General features: G+C 33.3%; 1 protein-coding gene across 2 annotated transcripts in view; it reads right to left on the bottom strand.

The window, feature by feature from the left end:
* GPM6A (glycoprotein M6A) overlaps positions 1-21,973 on the bottom strand; it is a 239,976-nt gene that overhangs the window by 33,521 nt on the left and 184,482 nt on the right. For both annotated transcript variants that reach the window (XM_016166029.2, XM_016166028.2), the window contains exon 2: positions 1,018-1,210. In XM_016166029.2, coding sequence (XP_016021515.1) covers positions 1,018-1,210 — 193 coding nt within the window. The remainder of the gene's footprint in view (positions 1-1,017; positions 1,211-21,973) is intronic.

Below are 21,973 nucleotides of genomic sequence, written 5' to 3'. Positions count from 1 at the left end.
CCTAACCAGGCCTACAACCACTAAGACTTGTAACTCTAAAAGCATCTGATTTCAGAAAGCATATATACGAATTGAGACAGTTTGAATTTATTGAGATAGACAAAATAAAGCAACATGGAAACATTATAATCACGCAGTATCACACAGCATGAAATAGATGCAAGAAGTTTAGGGGCAATAAACGCTACAGTGGTTAATGCGATGAAAAGTTACTATCTGCTAGGATTATAAAATAAACTACAGTGAATAAGTCATTTTCTTTTTATGAGCAAGAAATCACTAAATAAATTATCTGAATTGGGAACTTATCTGAAAATAAATTTTGCTATAATTCAATCCTAAACTTTTGTTCTCTGTAGTATAGACAATAAGGAACTTCGACTTGAACTGGAAATTCTTATTTACTTCTAGACTATGTTTGAGTTACTTTGCTAAAAAAAAATTAACACCATCATAATTTAGTGATCCCAGGAGGTTATATGTTAAGAGTAACTGGTGCCTGCAAAAAGGTGCTCATTATTTATGACTTATCCTCTTGCAAAAGTCAATAAGAACCTTTCATAATATTTATGTAGATAGTCATGTCATTTCTGCGAGGCGTGAAAAGACAGATGAGTTAAAATTTTTAAAAAGGTGGGAGTACCTATAGAGTTGGAGTGATCTTTCTAGAATTAGCAACAAAGTCTACATTTATACCTGGCTCTGTTCTCTATCTTCTGTTCCATTAAAGCAGCCTCTGCTCAGATTAGAAGAGCGAAAGGAATGCAAGTATTCCACTTAATAGTAACTGAACTTTGGATCAAACTTTACAGTCAAATTAAAATACAAATTAAAACTCTGATCTTCTATGTGTCTTATATTCACAGTGAAGGTCAATGTCCTTTGGACTCATGTATATACCCTAAGAGTATTTTTTTCATCTATATGACATTGCCTAACTTAACTCTAGACCGCTATTTATTCAACACACAATGTGAATATACGCTTTCAAAATAACAGGCAACTAGAATGACTTACATGGTAAACACGTCCAGTGTATCTCCAGCGGTCCTTGCCATCTCGAAGTAGGTCTGCAGAATGTTGACAGTTCCGGAAAGTGCTTCATGACCACAGCCACAGAACAGGGCAACGCCAGCATAGAGCAGGATGGTGGCAATAAGAGAGGCATAGGGAATGCCTCCCAGGCATTTAATACAGCACTCAAAACAGCCTGCACAAGATCAATAGGAAAAAAGGTAGAAATTAATATTTCTGTTAATCTAAATTTTTTTTAAAAAACTTCAGCATTATGGGAAAGTATAATTGCATCAGGTCAACCTTGTAAATCAAGTCCTAGGCTGGCCCTAGAGGGTATAAATGTCAAGTTTCTTGATTATAAACCCATCCTCCAGACAAGAAAATGCTTGCTTCTGCTGATGGCCTCCCCCTCTACCCCAAAACCAACAGAACCTTCCTTCCAACCTAGACTTCTTATAATAATTAATCTTCACACGCATGCATATCATTCCATCTTGACTTTATAGCTCTCAAATTTCACATACGTAAGTTTTTATTTCAATGACGTTTTCTTTTGAACTCCCTGTAGCTCTATCTTTTAAATAGTGAGTCAAAATCTGCTACTTATGAACCCAGTTTACTAAATTTTGACCTGAAATTCTTAAAAGTGAAAGAGAACAGACCAGACAATATATAATAATGAGCGTATTGCATGTGGTAAGGCAAATTATTTTAGAATCTTTTCAGTTCAGATATTTATGTCTGCTGTTTTTGTAGTGACTCATAATGCAAATCTATTTCTTGCTGTGGTGCATGATTAAAAAATGAGAAAGATACTGTCACAGTAGCAAAGAGAGACAGGGCAGGTTAGAACCCTGATCCATCACTGTACGTTTGAGGGGCAACTTTTGATTTCATCATTTGTAAAAAGGTGACAGTAAGAACTTCTTGCAAATGATTCTCATGAGCGTAAAATGAGTTGATACATAAAATAGTGAATGACAAAGAGTTTTCAATAAATATTTACCATTATTAGAAAATAGCAATTATTAATATTAACTGTTATTGTTTATAATGTGGTTTTCAAAATTCTTTGATCACCATAATCATTTTAGCTCTGTGGATCTTTGTCACTTTAGCCTCAATTTTCAAAAGATGGCTTTTAACATTTAGTCTGAGACATCAGAAAACCACGGCTGTTCATATTCAAAATAAAACCAGAATTTCCTAGGTGACTGCTAGGTATCTTCTTCTAAGAGGTTAACTAGAAAACGCTTAAGTAGATATGTTTTTGCAAAAAGAAATATTGACGAGATACTATGTGTGAGCCACCAGTGAGAAAGGACAATTTAGGTAAGAGGGCTGACAGGTTGAGGGACTACAACGAGGATGCCACTTTCCCCTTGGTCCACCTCTGTCCCTCACTTCTTCCCCAAACATATTCTGATACAAAGATTTCCTCCTACTTTTCTTCTTTTGGAATTTCTTGACCAGATCCCCTTATGTAATGCTGAAACCTCTCAAAAACTCTCCATATAATTGACTTTTTCTTCAGAAATAAACGAGATTGTTATTTAATGACATAGGAAGATCTGCGTGCACTTTATCTAGAATGCATATATTTTTACAGCAACACATGATATATGCAATGATTGCAAAATTTCTCTGTGAAGTAACTTTAAATATTCATAGGATGGATTAGTTTGTCATTTTAATATTGATCATTAAACAGACGTTGTTAAGAGAATTATGGATTATCTCATTTGCCCCAGAGAAGATCAAAAAAGAAGTATGAACACCATCCCCCTTCCATAACTCTTGCATGTACAGACAAAATCATTTTCTGAACATTCCTCCCCCTCCCTCCCTCCCCCCCGCACACACACACACAATGTGGGGAAGCAGGAAAGGTTAGAACAGCTTGACACTTCATATGATAGGAGGAAATTTCACTGGCAGATGGATGAGGCCAGTGTGTGTAGTATCTGAATGTCATTGAACACAGCTTTGGGTGAAGATTAACAGGGTAGCAGAAAAATCTTTGGACTATTCTTTGTTTCTCTGTGCTTTAAAATTTTGATATTACTGATTACTTAAAAATAAAGAAGAAAAAGAAATAAAATTAGTACCAACTCAAAGAAGAATTACTCCTAATTTTGGCAAGTGCCCTCAACAGCCCCACGATCTCAAATCTGATTTCTTTGTGATTTATCTCCCCTACTATTCTCAAAGAATTTGAAATAGGTGTATGAGATTTCAACAGCAGACATTGAGGTAACAAAACCAGATTAACGTGTTCAATGAAACTCTCGAAATAGAAGTTCAACTATAAAAAATAAGAGTCAAAACATCAAATTTATAGATAGGAATTACCTCTGCTGTGTCTTAGACCTAATGCTTACAACAAAGAAAAAATCAGAATGAGAATGGCTTGGGAGCAGGCGAAGTGGTAAGCTCATAGGTAATCACCAAAGCTGCCACAGATGATTTCTAATTAATTCTATTACTAACTCACAGTCGTTTTCTACTCACTTCACATTTTCTCGATTGTGATTTAGATGGACCAACACTACCTGCCATATAAGCAAGTTAACCCTAGTTACCTAAACCCATGTGGGAGGGGGTGCTATTAGCGTCAGGCTCTATACCATTTATTACAGCTTTAATTGAATAGTGACTTGTAAATCTAAAAAAAAAAAAAGCAAGAGACAGAAAGAGAGGGAGAGAGGGAGAGAGGGAGAGAGAGATTTCAATATGGGTAAAAACCCAAACTGACAACCTGAGTTAATGGGTATTTCCAAATGAGTTTAAGATCTCCAAATGAAAATGGAAATATTTCTTTTGCTCCCTATTTAAATGCTGCTATTTAAATAGCTCAGAATTATATTATCCTTATTGACAGACAAAATTTTCTCCAAACCTTCATTACTTCTAAATCAAGCTAGAATCTTTCCATTTAACTACTGATCCTCTGCAAAACTTTTACTCAAAGTAAGAAACTTCAAGCAGCTCATCCCGCACATTTTGCACTTGTAATGGGCTACAGCCTAATTACCCCGCTCTTCCGCTGGGCCTGAGTTGCCTATTGGATTTAAATGAAGACTCTCAGAGCTCCCATCTGGGGAAGCAGCGCATCATTTCAGCATTCTCTCCAGCTGCCAGAATCCCACGTAGTTGCTGGCAGGGGAGCTTCTTTCCACCCACAGTGAGAAACAGCCTTGGCAGAGCAGCAGCATCACCATAGCAACCATGCTCTTAGGCCCAGGATATGCTCCCAACCATCATCCTTCAAGGCTGAGGATTCTGCTGCCACCCATCATCATGTTTTTACTGCACCTCAAATGAGAAACCACTCTATTAAATGAATATCAGTGAAAGCATAGGACATAGAATGCTGGCACTGGAGAAACTCCCTTTCTTGAGAAAAATCTCTCTAAAAATAGAAACATTTCAATAGTAGATATTATGAAAATAAGACCATTGATTCTCAAATAGACCTGATGGTTCTTTGTGTATAAATTTTGAACACAAAATGTACGTGCTATAGACATTACCTTTATACACAAAGAAGTATTTTCATATTCAGTTCCTGGTTGCATTTTCTCAAGCAAACTAACACTATGACTTTACTTGCACATGAAAAAAAATAAAGAAATTGAGATTTTCAACACTATGAAACATTAGTATTTGTCCAATGTTTTGTGGGATTATAGATCGACTTATCCTAATATAAAACTTTCAAAGAAAATAGAAGCTCTTGAGATAGTCTACATTTTTTAAAAAGATGAGATATACAATCAATTTACTTTCATTTAAACATTGTAAAGTAGACACAAGCCTTTGCCTTGGCTCAGCCCACAAAGCGCACCAAAATAAACAATGGGAAAAGAATCTAAACCAACAAGAAAAAGAGCATGGGAGACACCGCTGAGGAGAGACCAACACAATGACAGATCTTAGAAAAGAGATTGACAAGGGAGATGGATGAGAGACTGGCAATTTATTCACTGACAAATTTTTCTAGCACCATTTGCCAATGAGTTGATTCTTTTTCTACTAACCTACACCACCACCTTGTCATTGCCAAGTATCCAGCATGGTCTGGGTCTGTTGGTGGGTTGTCTATTCTGTTCTATCAGTCTGTTAATTTATCCCCAGGCCATACCACACTGCCTTATAGTATGTTTTGGTTTGTTGTGCAGATAATTCATCTTCCTAATGTGTATCACACTATTTTTTTATATTACCATATAAATTTTAGAAACAGTTTGTCTGATTCCACAATTTAACTTACTTAGATTCCAATTGATATTTTTATATTGATTTTATAACTTAGAAGTTTATAAAATTCTTTTTGGATCCCCGGAATTATTTTCATTCTGTGAATTATTTTGAGTTTGTTATGCTGGTAATTATATCATCTGTAAAAATTTTGAGCTTTATTTTTTTTTCATTATTTGTACTGTTTTATTTATCTTTCTATTGCCTTACTCAGTTGGGTAAACGTAGTGAGAAGAGCAGAATGATAAAAGCTATCTTTTCTTTTTCCTAATATTAGACACTTGCCATGTTTTGCCATTAAGTGTAATGTTTGTTGCTGATTTATTGGTTAAAGAAGTTAGCTTTAACTTCAAATTCCATAACATGCTTTTTTACCCCATCTGTTGAAATAATTTCATGTTTTTTCCTATCTGCCATTTTAATGATTTTTTTCTAATTTAAACTTGAATTCTTGAGAAAAATCCAACTGAGTCATACTGTATTTTTTAAATACATGGCTGAATTTGTCATGCTAACATTTTGTTCGATATTTTGCATTTATCAATTCATTCAACAAATAGTTACTGAGTCCTCACCAGGTGCCCGGCACTAAAGTAACTGTTGAAGCTTTGGAAGTAAATAAAACAAGTAAAATCTTTACTCTTATTCCAGGGGTGAGGAATGATAATAAAGAAGATGGAGAGGTAATATATATGAGGTTGTGGAAAGTACAAAGAGGAGAATCCAAAGAGGAAAGAGGAGTAGGGAATATTGGAATGGCTTCAATTTTCAGGGAAGGAATAACTGAGATGACATATTTTAAAAGACATGAAGGAGGTAAAGGAGCCATCTCAGAGACCGTCTGGGAGAGGATGGTTTCAAACACAAGAAAAGTTAATGCTACTATCCTGAGGCAAGTGTGTGCCTAGAGTAGCTGAGGAAAATCTAAGAAGCCAGTGGTGGTAAATAGATTGAAGTTGAAACAAAGGAACATAGGAACATAGAATGAGGTTAAAAATATAATGGGTGCCAATAGGGATATCTATGTTAGTAAATATGATTGACACCTAAATTTTGCTTTCTTGTTTTGGAATCAAGTTTATACTAGCCTTGTAATTTTTTTTCTTTACCCTGGGGTTGTCTGCATAAGGTTTTAGCTGCACAGTAAGTCATCCAGGCCACTTGTATACTGGACTCGTATAATGTAGAAAGAATTTCACTACTGGCCTAATTTGCTCATGGTTATAAAATTAATTGATCGAGTTTTCTATTTCTTCTTGTCTGTTTGTTAACTTCAATATTTAGAGAAATTTACAAATTTTATATAAGATTTAAAATTTATTCTAAAGCTGTATATAATGTTTTATAGTATTTTTAATTTGTACATCACCTACATATATTTCCTTTCGTTTTCCCCAATGATTTCAATTTCCTGCCTTTCTTCCTCTTTTCTTCTTTCCCTCCCTCCATCCCCACTACTTAACTCTATCTCTCTCTTTCTCTATTTCTCTATTTTTTAAGTATATCAGTCAGGATAGCATGTTTTATGGTCAGTGCTGCTACAAAAAGTAAAGAAAAGAAAACATTTTTTCAATGACATAAGGCACCACACAGGTTATATTATTTACACCCTAGGTTAGTAGTGGTGCTCTCTGCCCATTATAGACCATTCAGAAACAAGGGCTCATAAAGGAAACATCATCTTGAATGCTGCCAGTCATAACACTAGAATTAAAAACATAAGGAAAATCCATGTGGACAATTAAATACTCGGGGCTACAAGTGATATGTGCTATTTCTACTCACAGTCCAATGGCTGAGAAACATCACAAGCCTCTCCCCCTCAACCACATAGAACAAAAAGTGCAGTTCTATCAAGCTTCCATAAAAGAGGCCCATAAATACAGGTAATTAGCAAATATATTATGGGTATCATAATAAGTAATGTCAATGGGTTTTCAATATTATTTTTCTTTATAAATAACCCATTTGGTATGCTTATTTTATGTTTCGTGAATTTCTATTTTTAAATTATTTATTTTCTATGGGTATATTTTGCTATATATTTCGTAATGTCTTGAGATGGATGCTGAGCTTATTAGTTTTCAGTCTTTCTTCTTATCTATCAAAACATTTAAAGGTATAAAGTTCCTTTCTGATTTTAGTTGCGTTAATTCTACAAGTTCTAATACATAATCTTTTCATTATTGTTTAGTTCTAAGAATTTTCTAAAGCCTATTGTGACTTTTTTGATATATAATTTATAGTTTTTTCTTTGTTTTTTTTGTTTTAATTTCCAAATATATAAGATTTTCTATTTTTTGGTTTGTTTGTATCTTAACTGCATTTTTGCTAGAGAACATGGTCTATATAACAATTGTTTGAAATTTATAATGATTTCTTTTAAATTAAACCTTAGACTTGAGTTTTTCAGTCTCTAAAGGTAATAGAAGTGGAGGTCAGAAATGCACAGGAAAGCTGGCTGTGATATCAGATTCTGAGGAGACTTTTTTTCTCTGCAACAACACCCAAGGTAAAAGACAGATTAATTTTCTTTTCTGTCCTACACAGAATTTTTGTCATTATTGTTGTTCTGCTTATTTTTTGTTTTGTTTCGTTGTGTATTTTTGGTTCAGCCTTCCACTAATTACTGTGTTGACTCTCCATCAAGAATTCAGGCTGTTTCTAATCTCTATCACCAGGATCACAGCATTCATCAACAAATAGAGTGGCCATGGGCTTGGAGTTCAACATTATTCAACTAATAATAAAAATGCCCTTGGTGTGAAGTATAGTGTACTAGAAAGACGACAATAATATAATAGTTCAAAACTGTGCTTCAGACTTTTTAAAACATTCTAGAATATAATTTAAATAATGCTCAAATACTATTTTAACATTTTAATTAAATATATCCTGGCCCAAACAAAGTTCAGAGCTAAGGTAAACATTTTAATAATTTGGGACTAAGTGGAATTATCAAGAAACTGATAGGTTTTAATGTTATTTTAATACTGTGCTTAAACAAATCAGTTCCTAATATTAAAAAGAACATCTTTGAAAAGAAAAAGAATATGCAGAGTTTGGAGATTTTCTTTTACCCTCCTAATTTTGTGGCTGGGTACCAAAATCACCAGGAATTTTGTCAAAAATAGAATTTCCCAGGATCTCCTCTTTTGAAACCATCTATTTTTATTGAACTCTTCAGTTGGCTCTGATGTACAGATGTAGCAACATATGGAAACCACATAATATTATAAAAAACCTTGTTAAATGTCTCTACATGCTTTAAAATGAATGGATAAACTAGATACACATGTAATACAGGGATCAAGAAGGATTTACTCTCAGAATTTCGAACGAGTTATTAAACAAAGTGTGCAGCTTATAAATAAATTGCTATCAATAAGAATTTCTGAACAGTTCCAATGCATCCAAAACAGTACCAAGAGTTTTAACGTACTGACTGGTGTGATCTCCGGTCATCCAGGCGATTTCTCAAATGATAATTGAGCATTGATACTGAAAAGGATGAGAAAGCCCATGTGTTGAAAATTTTCCAGAAGAATAATGAGTTTCCTTTTTAAAATATGTTTGTTATGAACATTTTTGTAATGATAATATTTATAATTCAGATAGTTTTAAAATATATATCACTAATTACAGAACATTCTATACTGGTCGACATAACTTAGCAAGAATGTTTTGATTAATTAAACTTATTTCCCTGAGGCAGAAAAGTTAATTGCTTCATTAATGATTAGAACCATAGTCTGCTGACTGTGATAAATAAGCCCCTAGGGTAAGGGAACAACCAGGTGGAGGCATGATTCTGACGTGCAATCAGAGCCATCCCTGGAAGGAAAAAAAGTGGAGCACTGAAACTGGTCTGAGTCCACACACCTGTGAGGTTTTCGGAGCAGACACTTTGCTTGTTCAGATGTTTAGAGATCCAGTTAAAACTCTCATCTTCCCTGTAGTGAATGGACCAATTAACATAAAGATCAGCATGGCTTATTTCCTCACAATTTTCAAATTTGTTCCAAATATGTGTTTGTTGGTTTGTTTGTTGGGTTATCCATTGCTGCATACAAACCATTCCAAAATATGTATTAGCTTAAAACAACATTATAATTTCTCACTTTCATGGCTTTATTGGACAGTTTTCACGGGATTATTCAAGCAGTTGAAGCTGAAAGGTGAATGGGACTGGAGTCAATAAATGCTTGACTGAGTGGTATGTGTAAGATGGTTTCTTCACACGCAGGTATGGTGTCCCAGTTAGCTTGTATGGAACAGCTGAGGACTTCCTAGCACTATCTAATTTCAGGTGGTTCTTTTTAATGGCTGTTTAAGCTGTCTCACAGCATTGTGAGGAATAATGGATGTCTTCTATCAAAGCAGTATGTCCGAGACAGAGAAGCAGTTTCCAATCATCTTAAAGACTGAGCCCAGAAATGGTAGAGCATTATTTTTGCCACATTTTACTGTAGAAGTAACCACAGGCAGATTCTCCAATCCTGGATGGCAGAGGTGGTAAAGAGTTTGCAGTCATCTTTAATCTTCCACAAAATTATCTAATTTAAATTTGAACTCTCTATCCCCGAGGACCGCTCTGTTTTTCTTCATGACATCAGCATCTGATATATTATTTATGTTACTGGTTGACTTTATTTACTGACTTCCCTCACCAAAATGTAAAAACTATGAAGTTAAACATTTCTGGCTTTTGTTCATTTTTGTAAGCCCAATTCCTAGAACAATACCCGACACAGAATAGATGCTCAATTAATATTGGGTAAATAAATTAATTAATTGAAAAATTTGTCCTAACAACCAACTAGAAGAATCAAGTAGAGATCATGAGGGTTTCACAATGTCTACCTTACAGATGAATGTCAATCATGGCATATTAGTTACACTAGTTTTCCCTTTCTTTCTTTTTTTTTTTTTAGTCAAGTATCTTTTCCAAAACATCAGCTTATTTTTCTTTCTGAGTAACTGAGTTTGCTGGGGAGATCATTCAAAAGCCTTCCTGTAATGTCTTATCTTAATTTTGTCGAAGAAAAAATTGGGATTGGAATACCCAGCACACTAAATACGATACAGCTAAGTCTCTGGCAGTGCCTGGACTTGTACTGGCTATCTTTGTCTCTAAAAATTCTGCTTTGCACTATATTGAGGAGTATCAATACGACTTTTCACCAAACAAAATAAAAACACATAGTTCTACACAAAGACAGAAAACAGAAAAAGAGTCCACAGGAGTTCATGAGCACTCAGAACTATTAAATTCCAAGCAGAAAAGGCTGACAACGTTGATATTAAAAGTAAAAATCACTGGCCTCTTAAGCAAAGGAATTTAAAAAGAGAGGATGCTATTTTTCTTTAATTTTTTCATTACTAGTTATTTACTGGTGTTCAATAAAATTTTACGCGATTTTGAAAATTATTTATTAAGTATAGCTCCAAGATAATGCGCTGACTGGGATAAGTAAGCTTTGCTGTTTACGTATGTCATTATCCCAAATAATCTGTGTATTTTCAAAAAATAAAATTAGTGTTTGCATCCAATGTAAGTTTATTTTTATAATTAGATGGATTTATCAGGTTTTTAAAGGGCACATTTAAATTATTTATGAATAGCGTATACATAATTGAACACAACAATATCTGGATCTGTAATTCGTTATATTGTTACTTTCAAGTAATAAAAGAATAAGTAAATTTTTTAAAATGAATCTTGAATAAACACTTTATTAAAAATAAATTGGCCAAAAACTTTTTAAAAAAAATTTAATATTTAAAACACATGACAATAAAAAAAATGTGTCAGTCACAGTTTTCTTCAAAGCTCTGGTGAAAAAAGGCAAAGACGAAACCATCTACTAGCACACTCCAAATACATGATCAAATAATTTTAATTCTAATGGAACTGGAGTATATTTAAAGTGTAATTGAGGAATTTAGACATTCTTGAAGATAAAAATAATTTAAAAAGCTAGCAAGTAACATAACTACACAATGATTTCTAATTATGAATTAAAGTTGTGGAAGAAAAATTAGAAATTAAAAAATAAAAATTTTCTTAAAATATAGCATGAATTATTTATAGAAGGATTGTTTCTTTAATTTAGTTCATGGAAATTCACTGTGACATTTGCAAATACAACAATATTTCTCTAAACATAATGATAGGTTTTTAATGCAATCTGATGTTTTGGAATTTATACATTTATTCTTAATTTAAAAATCACTTTTCTACAAACACAGATATTTAAATTTTCTATTTCATAATAACTACAATACATAAAAGTTTGGTATGAGGCAAAATTTAAAGTTATTTTCTGAAACGTCAAAATGGTAACAATTTTTTAATATACATGTTCTACATCTAAACATTATTTCAAAATAGGCATCGAATAAAGAACAAATTGTCTCCTGATAATCAAATTATGCCGTTTTACCATGAACACTAGCAGAATTTTCAAAATAGGCATCTAAAAGTTATTTTGTCACAATTTGTTGGGAGGAAATTTCTCTCCTGTGGTCCTGAAGTCCTGGTAAGAGCCTGTGAATCGTCAACACATATCCGATCTGGAAATAGGCAACATGGCAACATTTTAAGTAGAAATGTTATTTCTACAAGCACTACCTTTCCTCAAGCATCAGGAACTTTAAAAGCTAAAATATATTTTTAAATCAACAGTATAATATTTTTCTTTTTTCCTTTCTCCCTCTCATCTCATCAGAAGAGCTGCTGTCACATGCTCTGCTCCCTAAAGGCCAGGTAACTATTAGTTCAAAGTCTCTAATAAGTCTTTTTTAAATATTGTGGGAGGAATGATGATTCTATGTGAGCCGAGTATGAGCCTGTCATTTTGTTGTTTCTGTTATAATCTCAATGAGCACCATGATTAAAAAACATAGATACATAGATTTTCACGCCTGACTAAGTATGTCCCATACTCCAAATACTTAACATCCTTTGCTTCTTTTGATCATATCTCATATGATCCTAGATAGTGGTGGCTGAAAAAGAAAGGTTTAAAGAGAGATAAGAAGACTACAAAGCAGTCTGTGAACATGTTATAACAGAATATGCCTTTTAGCTATTTTTGTATTCTGCTCACCATAGGGAGCATCTTTAAGAGAGCTCAGCCTATGTATGAAAACCTGTACTTCACATAATCTTTTTATTCCATGTTACTAATCCCCAGAAATTTATGAATACACACAAAGCTCATTTTCAGTTACTGCCAGTCACCTCTAGTGGCTTTGACGTAAAAGCAAGAATTGCTGCAGAGGTAACAGAAGATGTCCATGGCAAACTGAAAAGACTGATATAGCGAATAAAACATTAGATTTTATAGTATAGCCTCTACACTTGATCATTCTCCTGTACTATGGTTTCAAGTGATTTGATATATGCTTTTGAGATCAGGGACTAGGATTTATATGTCTGTACACGTCCAGCATTTCATATAGAGTTTGGCGCATGAACACAGCAAGCATGGATTAACTATAAGGACTTATCCCAATGCGCTATTCTTTTCATTGTTTTAGTTACCTATGCATAGGAAGGATAAGTCAGCTTCATACACCAAATTGTCTATCCTTCAATTTCAACATGTTGTCAACTCAGTTATATTGAAAAACTAAACTGGAGTTGCAGCAATAGAACCAAAAGATGAAGTTTAATTATGAGAAATCTACTTAGAAGTGTATTTCACAATGTAAAGAAAAATAATAATTTCTCTTTGGTCATGTCTAGTCACTGTTTAGGTATGATAAAAAGACCCCACAGGAAGTAGTAGCATAATCGTGTTATATGTCTGCTTTTTAAAAAATACTTAAAACTTTTCTAGTGGATTTTTTTTATGTTTAAAAAAGCAAAATCCTATTTGAGAAAGGTCTATTAGGGGGTTGTGTGAAGTATACGATTGACTTTATTATCCTTAAATTGCTGTATAAACTCATTAGCTTAATGTTTTCCTCAAATCATTAGAAAGTCCCAGGTTGGATAATTCTTAAAAACACTGCTTTCGAAATAAATACATTGTTTGAAATTAAAGAACAGAAGACAGTGTTTTGTATCCACAATTAAAACTGTTGCCATTTCATGCAGCTTCAACAGGTTTTTATGATCAAATTTAGATCAGGGAAAGGATTTTTTTTTTCCCCCAACACATCTGACAATGTTCACGTTAAGATGAAACTTGGAAGTGAGAGAAAGTAACTAAAGTGAAAGATATTCAGATAGTTTTAATTAATGGTAATGAAAAAATGTATTCCAATGGTATGGTAATCCCCCCCCCCCCTTTTTTTCGAGTTCTCCAATGTGACCAAATTCTATGTAGTGATTTATAAAATTATATTACGTATAATGTATAATATGTAAGTTTTTCTCTACTGTTAAAAGAGCAATTTTTTAAAACTCCTATCATTGTTTGTAGATAATATTCCGGGAGGAGAGGTTTACTCTCATAATAAGATTTTAAATGAGAATCATCCCCACTATTATTTGGTTGCACAAAGATGATACATGTATCCAAGATTCCTTTCCTTTCACTTAAGAAACCATGAGACCTGAAGTATTTCAAGACTAGAACCAAATGGGAAAAGCAAGGGGAAATTTATGCTGCAAAAGTGACTTTGACCCTCTCAAGACAAAGAAGCAAATCTCTCTGAGGGACTTGGGTTCTATTGATGTTTAATCCCAGAGAATGTTTAATGAAAGTAAAGCCATTGTCTGCTGGGATTTTCTCTCTCTTTTCTCAGCATTATCATGATTCCCATTTCAACCATGTATTAGATTTTTAAATTACGTAGTGGTAGCTGACTAATCAAGAGGCCTAGCAGTTTTAATATTTAACAGTTCTGAAGTGCTAAAGGGTAAACAAAAAGGATATATTTGGAGGAGTTCGGCCAGAATACTGTATTTTTACCAAAGAGTGTCAGAATTTGAACTGGTAAATTTAGTGTATTTTAATCATTTGTTACCTAAATTAGAAGAAAATATGGAATGTTCATCTAACAGCCTAGTTGCTTTTGAAAATGAAGACTAGTAAGAAGGAGCTGGCTTCGTCATTTATAAAGATATGTTATGTCACTGATTGTTGAATCTATTACTAGACAAATAATGAACAGATAAACTAACAGCATATCTATGAGTCCAGATATAAATACCAATATAGTTGGCATTTTAATATTGAATAGAAATCAAGTTGAAATGTATATATGCCATTTGTTAATGACGAATACATATGTGTGACAACAGAATAGAGACAGCTTGAAGGTCAGATGAGAACGCGGACAGACAGGCCTCCGGGGCGGGTACTTCGCTCAGTACCTGTCACAGTTCTTCACTTTCCCTGTCGTAAAGCCCAAATCCTTACAATGGCTTTCAAGAACCTGCCTTATATTCTCCTTCATCACTCCTCTGACTTCACTTTCTACTTTGCTCTTCCTCCCTCACTGCCACATATTCTTCTGCAAATATTCTTCCCTCAGATATTTGCTGAACTAACGTCACGTCCTTGCAAGTTTTTGCTGACTATCTAATTTACAAATTGTACCCTGCTTTCCCCATGTGCGTAAATGGAGACTCCAGATTCCCATTACGCTGTTCTGCTTTTTGTTTCCATATCACATATGACCTCTTAACATAGTACAAAATTTACTCATCTGTCTTATCTATTGCTTATCTTTCTCCTCCAGTGGAGCGTAAACTCACACATAATTGGTGCTCAATTAACATTTGTCGCAAGAATATTATCCTTCATACACATAAAAGCCTGTGCTTATGATCGCCAAGTAAAAACCTAGAATTTCACAGGGAAAATAACAAAAGGAAGTTGCTTAACAGACGTAGAATTTATATCTAATATCTTACATTCATGTGTATTTGGAAGTTATACACTTCAATAAAAGTTATACACTAGCAATAAAAAACTACATTTACTATATATTTAACTTCAAAATATCAAAATCAAATCATTAATCATGAAGATAAATGAGAACCTCAAATTAAACACTATATCATATGCTACATAACCATGAAGAAGATAATGCACAGCATTGACTGTATCCTGATTTTCCGCAGTATAAGAATTCTTACAAAACTCCTGGAAAGTAAAACTATATATATATATTTTTTTCGAAACTAACAAATTTACCAATAGAATTCATACATAAAGATTTCATTTCCCAATTATTTCAGTTCCGAATCTAATCGATAAGACAGGTATTTCAATAAAAAGAAATAAGCATAAGGTTTAGATATCATTCAGCCTCACTTTGTGGAACAATTCTCCTAATAGTTTAAAAAGCAAAGGAACAAATCAAAATAAAAAGTCTACTTGTATTTTAGCCATAAATACTGTACTGTTTACAGGAGAAAAAGGTACAGATATATTAACTACTTAGAACAATGACTTTTAGGTGCATGTTCTAAATTATTATATGGTAGGCAAGACAAGAGCCACTATTTATGATTCGATGGCAAAGAGCTTTGAGCAGAAAGCCAGCCACCTGTCTGGTAAACACGTCTCAATGCAAAGAGCTTTTATGTCACAGGGTAAGTCTCTCTCTGTCTCTCTCTCTCTGTTTCTTTTTCAACAATTAGACAGCTGTTGTGGGTTCTTTTCTAAAGATTGTTTTTAAATTGAGGTTACATTGGTTTATTACACTGTATAAGTTCCTTGGTGGTTACCAGAGGGGAAGGGCGATGGAGGGCAGGTCTCTTAGCCTTTCATTGTTAAAGGATCCAATGGACTGAATGGTCTCCAAGGTCCTTTACCACTTATAAAAAAAAATTTTTTTTTTTAAATCTTTTAAAAATTTCAGTGGGTTAGATTGTCCTCCAATGCTCAGTAGATCATTAACAATGTATTCTACACACAGGGAGAGAGGGCAGTATTTTTATTACTCCAGAAAGCTTTAACCCAGTTATGACCCAGGATCAAGTGACAAGAAGGGTTTTAGGAGGCCCCAGAGCCACATTCAGGGGGACATGCTTCTGTAGCAGGGAATACTGACCTGCCCTGCAGGTCTAGTCATTACTTCTCTTCAAAAACCACACATGGTTCCTTGAGTCTCCCCTTCTCTAGAAAGCTTCTGAGAGGATGAGGAGGGGGACGGATGCTGATGAGGCCACCACAGTCCATTTTTGCTACTTGTTCACCTATCACGTTCTATATAGAAAATGTTTTGAATTTGAGGTCTTTAAAATGTAGGGTTTGAAGTTGTGTCATAGTAGTAAATTTACTTAGTTTTCAAATAGCTGATATTACACTTAAAAATGCAAGAAATAATTTAGTATATTAAAGTATTATGAAATGTAACTATTTCATAATTGAAGAGTAAACTCTGATACTGATTTTATAAAGATGATATTTAAACTTTGTACTTGTACCTATTCTGTCACTTTGTGAGGTCCACTCAGACTGGGATAATGAATATTGGTAATATCATATTTATTTTTATATAAATGCAATAAATAGTACACTTATCTGTACTATTTCTTTGCCTTATTGACAAAGAAACACTGATGCATTCACAAAACTTAAATTAATTGTTTCTTCTTGTTATTAAATAATTTTATTCCAATAGTTAAATCTTGGTTTCACTAGATTTTTAGTAATTACTTTAAAATTTGGACATTACTTTAAAGTAAAAATGAGGTTGAAAATCATGAGTCACTCATCCAGCTTGAAATTCCAAAGTGCTGCCTGCCTAGTGGGCTAGTTTATTATCATTTGCTTTCTTCCCTGCCTGTGGAGGCATGGCTTTTCCCTTAATTTTTGAATCTGACAAAAAAATTTTAAATAATTTTAAAAGAACAACATTCTCCTAATAATTCCACCCCAAAATAATCACTGTACACACAACAGAAATTGTCTGAAATGTATATTTTAAATCTAATCATACTGAAATGAATGCTTTCTTACATAATGGCTTATGAAAATTCTCCAATGATGTGTTCTATGTAAATTCTCACATTTCCCCCTTGCAGCCAAAGTGGAAGCAAGGGTCCTGAACATCACAGTTGAATTCAAGGGAAAAAAGCAAAGTAAAACATTAAATGTGACTGGAAAAGTGTAACGCCATACTTTTTATAAAATGTAACTTCGTAATGCTAAATGTGGCTGTCCATAATAAAGATATAACAGTTACAAACACTTTACGCTTCAAAAGAATAGCAGCATTCATAAAGTTAAAGTTACAGAAAATATTAAATAATATAGAGAAGAAATACATTAATGAAAGTCTTTAATCCTCTCCCTTTCCTTGGTAGATTAAGGAAAAAAATAGATAAGTGTACAGAATACCTAAACCACATAAGGTAAACACATACCCACAAAAAAAAAAAAAAAAACTAAAATGATAATATACTTTTCATTCAAGAACCTATAGACTAATTGTCAGATATGCTATCTTTTTCTAATATGTAAATATGGATGAATATAATTATAGGAGTTAGGACTGAATATGGGTTTGAGAGATGGTGAGTCAATGAAGAAAATGATGATAGGGACATTCTGGGCAAGAGTTACATGATGAGCAAATGCAAACAGGAGATACTGGACAGAGTGTGAGGTAGAAAAAGTAATTATATCAAGAAGCATGTACTTGTTTACATTGATAAGGGAAGAGGAATTTGGCTGGAAATGGAGCATACATTTTGTGTATCGAGAAATTTCCTAGTTATCTAACGGGCACTTGGGTGTCCTTGCAGGTTATTGAGTTGACATAATAAATGAGGCTAGTCATTTAGTTAGTTGGTGTAAAACATATTGGAGAAAAAAGAATTGAAATAAAGATAAGGGGATTAGAATATTATTACTAAGTATAGAAATTGTAAAATATATACTACCAAGTGATAGCAATAATAGAATAAATGAAAGAGAATAAATAAATGAGAGAAAAAATGGCAGGACACAATGATAGGCTTAAAAACAAAGGCATCGACATTGACTCCCAGCTTTCAATTGTGGGGAAATGGTGGTAACACAGACAGGAATAGAAAACATATGAAAAGAAAGAAGATATGAATTATAGGAAAAGATACTGAGCTTTGATCATTGCTATTTTTGCATTATTACTTCCTTCTCCCTAATTGAATAATGTAGTTTTCAGATGCAGAATTTTCAATCTGTACTCTTCACATTAAATTTGGATCGCACTTGGTCCCTAAAAGTGTTGTGTTTGGCCAGCATTAGCCTATTGTTTTCAGCAGAATGTGAAACCCTTCACTTTTCCCAGACTTCTCCACTGTTTATCCCTTTACGTCCAGCTGTTCCAGAGGCTTGTGTTATCTGCTACTCTAGTCTAAGGAGTTTTGACCCATGGAAGTTTCTAGAAAATATAAAGATCTTATGGAAAAAGTATAGATAAAACTAAAATAATTAAAAGTCACAATACTATGACATCTTGCTCAGCATACCCTTCGAGCATCGCTTTGTTCACTGAACTTCGCTGCGATGTAGAATGGAATTATTATCTAAAATTATAGAAGAACAAAACTGATGGTGACATTAAATAAAGTGCATAACCTGTCTAAATTTTAAATATTATTTTACAATGCATTCGATTGTACCTTAAAAGGTTTGTTTTAGTGGAGGAGCTTTAAAATTTTTTATTTTGTTTTGAATTTAGCCTTTAGTGATATAATACATGTATGGAATTTAGAAGAGGATCTTCTAATGGAAGAAAAGCTATTTTTCTTATTATTAACTTGAAAACACTGTTGCTATATTGATTTTTAATGTGCCACTGTCATTTTTTACTATCCAAATTTAGAGTTTTATCAGTATATTTTTGTTCCCTATTACATTGACTTTTATTCAAATTTAAGTTATGTAGCCCATAATTCAAAAATATAATAAGGATAGTAAGAAGACTCAAATATAATAAAAAGTAAATTTGTCTGCTGTCTATCATATAGGATAGTTCACAAATTAAATTGATATACTATTTTCCACCTTCGTATCATGATTTCAAATATCATGTGCTTTTTCCTAATGTAACTAGAGCACAGCTAAGTTTTCAAAGCAATAGTGTGCTTAGTTGAATGAATTTCTATCTCTGTGCCTATAGAAAAACACCACTGAAAGTCTCTTACTAAAATTTTAAAAATTTGTCTTTCCTTTTTCCAGAAGTGCTGTTCCCATATTATAGAAAATACAATCTAAATGTATCTTAATAAATATTGTTGTGTTTATGGCTTCAGGCAGATTTTAAAAAGCATGTTAAGCAAAGTAAAATAAGTCAGGCAGAGAAAGCCAAATACTGTATAGTCTCACTTATATGTCAAATTCAAAAGCAAACAAAACCAAACTCATAAAAAAAGGGATGAGATTTGTGGTTATCAGAAGCATTGGGGGGAGGGGGCGTGGCAGAGGGCAGAGGAATTGGAAGGGAGTCAAAAGGTACATCCTTCCAATTATAATATAAATATGTGCTAAGGATATAATGTACAACATGTAGTTGAAAATGCTACATAGTATATAGGAAAGTTGTTAAGAGAGTATGTCTTAATAGTCATAACTAGGAGAACTTTTTTTTCTTTTTCTTGTTTCTGTATGAGATGATGGATATTAATTAAACCTATTGTGGTCAATACAAGATGTATGTAAATCAAACCATCATGCTTTGCACTTTAAACTTATACTGTTTATGTGTCTAAATAGTTAATTTACTAAGGTAATTATCCTAAAGCTTTACATTTTTTAATTGTCACTTTTATGAGTTGACTTTAGAATTTTGTACCTATGAATGAAATTCCAAAGCACTGTTATAATTTCCAATGCAGAAAAGTAAGAAAACACAAAAATTAAATGAAAAAAAAGAAACATTACCTTAATTTTGGGACCACGAAAGAAATAAAAATGCTCAAATCAAAAATGGACAAATTGCAGAAATTCTATACTAGATTTTACCAAAGAAAATGAAGTAGTACTAAATGACATTATGCCATCAGAATCATTGACAGATAAACTTGCTTGAAATTTGTGATTCTTTCAAAGGATGCTTATTTACAAAACTGGAAGCAGTACCTGGCTTCAAAAAAGCAATCTAGCAGACCTAAAAACAAAATACTACCAAAGCAGTTAGTTCCCTCATGGTGGGAAATCTACAATGTTAGAGATGAGAATAACCAATAATCTCCTAAAGTTGCACATGAAAAAACATCATTAAATTTAATGGAGAAATACAGGCAATAGCAAAGTTATCTTGCCTGTACTCATTCAATATCATAAACTTTTGGTTACAAATCTTTGAGAGAGATAAGAAATAGGACAATTTCTGGTCTTTTTAATTAAATAACTAATTTGTCAGAGTATTGTGAGTAGGCCCATAGGGAAAATGCTAAATGAATGTGGCCTGGTTTACTATGGCTTTGTGTATAACAGTTAATTGATTAGAAAACCCATGACCCAGAGGTATACTATATAGCATGTCACCAATTATCTACTCATTTCTTCCATTAATGTCAGTATACCATTATAAAAACTTTTAACAGTATCTAGAAAATATTTTAAATAATTTCAGTTAATCTCACTTTTTACATACTTCACATAAAAATGAAGCAACTATATACACTAATTAAATTAATTATTAATCATCATAAATAAGGGTATACTATTAAGTTATAAGTATATACTTAGAATTATTGGGTAGAGTTAAAACATGTGAATCCATGAAAATGAATTATAGTGATTTTCCTATAAGTATCTAAGAGAACAGTGAAGACTTTTCCATTAAAAATACAAATTAAAAGTGATCCATTACCAACCAAACCAAGCCAAAAGTATTAAAAAAAACTTCGTTGAAAAGATTTTTGGCAGGTGCTAATTTGAAAAGAACATACAGTCCATGGTTTCATTTTCCAGGCTTTTTATTTAATGTTCTTGTGACTTTGTACATTTACTTTGCCATGGTGTCAGTCAGTTCCTAACCTGTCAAATGTAGACAAAGATGAAAATCGCCACCACCACTGCCATCTCAACCACCTCGTTGTGGTGTAGAGAGCTTCCACACACACAAAAAGTTACATTTCCTCATATAATTTTTATAATTTCTGCATGTTTTAGTTCCTCTCAACGTCCCAAGTGTCTTCTAACTATGAGGAGCTCATCACGAATTGCCCTTAATTTAGGTTGGCATAATGAAAGCTGCCAGTGCACTCAACAGATTGCATTTCACCCAGCTCGTCACTTAGCTGCAGGATAGTTCAGCTTGTGATCTGTAGTGCTTGCATCTCTTTCTCTCAAGGTGTCTGCAGTGCTGCAGATGCTCTGCCTGCCAATGGGGTGAGTTCAAGGAAATTAATGTCTACCTGAGAACGCCCTCATCCAATGATTGAGAGGAGCTGAGTACAAACATCCCAGTTTCTCTGCTGGGATAAGATTACAGGTGTGTGATTGACATCGGTTCCAAGTGTTCCCCTGACTAAATAAGGTCCCAACTGTTTGAAACGATCCGTGGCTTAATAATGGATGCTTTATAATTTTCCTTATTTTCCCAAACTTTATTACTTTCCTCAGTTTCCCATTCCCCTGGTCATATTTCCTTTGCATCTCAAATATCAAATCAAACTTAAATCTCTGTACCAGAGGCAGTTTCTGGGGAAACTCAATTTATAACAGTGACCATAAGTTCCCATTTGCCAAAACAATTCTAGCTTAATTATTAATAGTACCTACCTTCATTC

This window comes from Rousettus aegyptiacus, unplaced genomic scaffold (genome assembly GCF_014176215.1).
Source record: "Rousettus aegyptiacus isolate mRouAeg1 unplaced genomic scaffold, mRouAeg1.p scaffold_m13_p_11, whole genome shotgun sequence".
Classification (NCBI taxonomy): domain Eukaryota; kingdom Metazoa; phylum Chordata; class Mammalia; order Chiroptera; family Pteropodidae; genus Rousettus; species Rousettus aegyptiacus.
This window is presented reverse-complemented; position numbering and strand designations above follow the sequence as displayed.